The 3,848-nt window shown below is 30.7% G+C and overlaps 1 protein-coding gene across 1 annotated transcript; it reads right to left on the bottom strand.

Moving 5' to 3' along the window:
- Nucleotides 1-1,859: 1,859 nt before the first annotated feature.
- On the bottom strand, nucleotides 1,860-3,674 carry LOC117102509 (hepatocyte nuclear factor 1-beta-like; the record flags this gene model as incomplete). Its single annotated transcript, XM_033242800.1, has 3 exons — nucleotides 1,860-2,110; nucleotides 2,847-3,028; nucleotides 3,485-3,674. Coding segments are annotated over 3 exons (623 nt in total), but the record flags the coding sequence as incomplete, so codon positions are not given.
- Nucleotides 3,675-3,848: the final 174 nt, after the last annotated feature.

The raw sequence follows: 3,848 nt of genomic DNA, 5'->3' as shown, positions 1-3,848 counted from the left end.
ACCAATAAATCAATTAATAAATGAATGATTAAATCAATAATTAATAAAGTAATAAATTAACAAACAGTATATTGCAATATTTATGTACCATACTATATAATATGTACAATAGTATTGCTTACAATACTAATACATAAAACATAAATTTTGATATTAGTTCGTACTTGAATATAAGTTTTCAAAGTTCGACAATGTAGGCCTATTATTCATGAATAAGTAGGAGGCCCAGCCCACAGGCAATCGATAAATCTACACAGCATATTGCTGGCCCGATTGAGAGGTACCAATTATGCTGGCTGTACACACGTCTCTCATTAATCAAAAATGAATTATTAATTAATTAACATCTGCTGGTAAACAGATATAGAATTATTTACAAGACATCTGTTTATTAAAACACATATTAATGGTAAGAATTCTTGTACCAAATTTGTTCGTATACTATCGTTCACATTCAACTTTGTAGAAATATATTAATTATACGAATTACGGTAGTATTTTAATCTTATAATAAGAATTCTTGTACCAAATTTGTTCGTATACCATACTATCGTTCACATTCAACTTTGTAGAAATATATTAATTATACGAATTACGGTAGTATTTTAATCTTATAATAAGAATTCTTGTACCAAATTTGTTCGTATACTATCGTTCACATTCAACTTTGTAGAAATATATTAATTATACGAATTACGGTAGTATTTTAATCTTATAATAAGGATCAATTGTAATATAGATTAATAATAATATCAATTGATAAATAACAATTATGATAACAAACGACAATAGTAGGCTAATAAATGAGTATTTATATGGATCAATGTTAACATTGAGGTTACAACTTTTGTTATTAATTAATGATGTTTGTTAAAAAATAGCGTAATAGAATTAATAGCAAAAGCTGTAACACCTCAATGTTAACATTGATCCTTATAAATGAGTATTTATATGGTCAGTTTTTGTTATTAATTAATGATGTTTGTTTAAATAATAGCGTAATAGAATACTAACAACATTTATCATTTATTAGTTACTTAAATTAACTCATCAACAATTAGTTATTATATTAATTAGATAGTTTGCAAGTTCATCATGAGTTTTTTTATTTATTTATCCAATTAATTTTTTATTTAAACGTTTGATTGCTGTGTATAGCTTAGATATAAATGCATTGTTACATAAATCCTTTACAGTTTTTGTTATTAGTTAATTATGTTTGATAAATAAAAGCGTTATAGAATTAATAACAACGTTTATTATTGATTAGTTACTTAGATTAGCTCACCAACAATTAATTATTATATTAGATAATCATTGTAAGTTTATTAGTGTTTGATTTATCCAATTGGTTTAGTATTTAAACGTTATAGTTATATTGCTGTGTATAGCTTACATAGGCATATAAATGCATTGTTACATAAATGGTTACAGTTTTTAACTTATTTTTTTTGCTTTTCGTACTTATGACGATTTTAATGAAATCTTTTTTAGCCTTAACTTAAATATTTATTTATGGAGATTTATTTATTTATTGAATGCCATTTTAACTTTCAGTTTTGCTGCAGTTTGTCTAATTTGTTTATGTTTTTTTAATAATTAGGACGACTTATTGACACTTCTGTGGAATTGTTAGGTAAAATGTAATCTTTTGTATTTAGCGATACAAAATACTTTGCGAAGCTGGACCCAGATGTGTATAAGAGACAGTATATATATATATATTCTGCTAAAATTTATTAATAGAAGATTAAATATATGTGTTTGGAAAATTAGGTAAACTATCAGCATAAGAATAAAGGTAAATCTTTTGAAACATACCTTAAATGATAAGTAAAATTATAATAATTTGAATATCCTTATACATAACTTACATTGACCATTGGGTGAGTGGTGGGAAAGTTGACCATCGGTTGTTTCGATTGCTGGTTCTCGTGCTGAACACCCAGATGGCTGTTCTCCATGTTTGATAATGACGTTATGTGGCTTCCACCAATGAGAAGATTGGTAGAGCCCGTTGGGTGGATGATGGCCGTTGTTGTACCTTGGTTACTGCTCTCAACCATCATATCCGTCACTGTGTCAAGTGGCATCGATTCCACGGTGCTACCTAGAATTTAGCGAACAGTTTTCATTATTGTTATTATTGTTGCTATTGTTATTGTTTTAAATTATCATAATCATCGTCATCATTTTCATCACCACCAGCATCATCATCATCATCATCATCATCATCATCATCCTCATCATCATCATCATCATCATCACCACCAACATCATCATCATTATTATTACATATAGTAGGAACAGTAGTATTTATATTATTCTTTTTTAATTATTGTCATAACCATTTATTATTATTATTATTATTATTATTATTATTATTATTATTATTATCATTTATTATTATTATTATTATCATCATCATCATCATCATCATTGTTATTTTCTATGAGAAACACAACAAGAATTTACCACACCATTCATAAGATTAAAAGCATGATGCTTAGGCCTATATTTTGAATAGACATAGGCCTATGCGGATGAATACGAACCCTTTAAATAATTATGAAATAAGCTAGTGAGACTAAAGGAGCTTTCATTTCGAAAGGTGCTCTCTCCATTGACAGTTTTATTCATGTAAATATTGTTCTAATTTTATAGCAGCACTTCACGACATTCTCGTTTCGCAATAATATGAGAAAACTAGCAGCACTGCCGCAAAAAGCGTTCTCGTGTTTTTTTCCCCTTAAAAAGTGAGATTGCAGTCATCCCATGGTGTTAAAGGTAGGTAAATGTGGGAGCATAATCACAGTGTGCTAGAGACTGAAAAATATAGTGATTACCTTGTTGTTGGTGGTACGTTAGTACCTGTTGGTGGTGAGCGTTCTCCAACGCTAGTTTGTTTTTAAACGCTTCCTCTTTCCTACGATTTGCAAACCAGTTGTACACGCGAACTTCGGTGACGAGATTCGCCCCCAATCCGTTCACCTGTGTCGGGCATACACCACGCTGTATGCACTCCGCTCTGAAAAGTTTTTAAAAAGATTACTATCATTATGTGTTCGCTGGTGGTAATGACGATGATAGGATGATGAATAGGAGTTTTAATATAACATGTGAGTATAGGAAACACATCATCATACAAGGACGAAGCAATCCCCAATACGCTTCCAAAGAAAAGGGTGAAAAACTCTCTTCCGTTTATTTTATATTTGTTTTCTGATCGTGGGATTTGCAAAATAACGTGGGGGCGTCCGCCACTGCAACAGGGATTGGATAACGTTAAAAAAACCAGATTCAAATTAATTGATTTAGTTTATCTCATTTCCGTGTGTTGGACGGTTCATAACCGCTGTATATCCAAACTTGTGTTATAAGAAATGAAGTCTTCGACCCAGCTAGGATTTGAACCCAAGATATCCAAAAATATTTGGCCGGTGATGTCACTAGACCACCCTCCAAATAAACAAAGTCTACTTACGAATTGCACTCAGCAACTAGCTGTTCGCGTTCGTCTTTGCTTGGATTGCGGTTGTGCTGGTAAGCGCGATACAAAATACTTTGCGAAGCTGGACCCCATTTGAAGCGATTCCGCTTGATTTTACGGCCGTGTAGTGCAATCTGATTTTCGGTATCATGTTCGATTGGTGCACTTTGCGGGCGACTGAATTCTACGAGAAACAAAACGAAACATGTCAATAACTAATAAAGTTGAAATTTAAAAAAAATACTTTATAGTGTTTTAATGATTTTGTTTTACATACAAAACTTTTAAAACATTTTACCATCCGATCCGATAAAAAATAAAGAGTGAAATTATTAATCTTAAACAAGTCAACATGATG

Source organism: Anneissia japonica, unplaced genomic scaffold (assembly GCF_011630105.1).
Source record: "Anneissia japonica isolate Jap-2015-1 unplaced genomic scaffold, ASM1163010v1 scaffold59241_len6347_cov159, whole genome shotgun sequence".
Classification (NCBI taxonomy): Eukaryota; Metazoa; Echinodermata; class Crinoidea; order Comatulida; family Comatulidae; genus Anneissia; species Anneissia japonica.
This window is presented reverse-complemented; position numbering and strand designations above follow the sequence as displayed.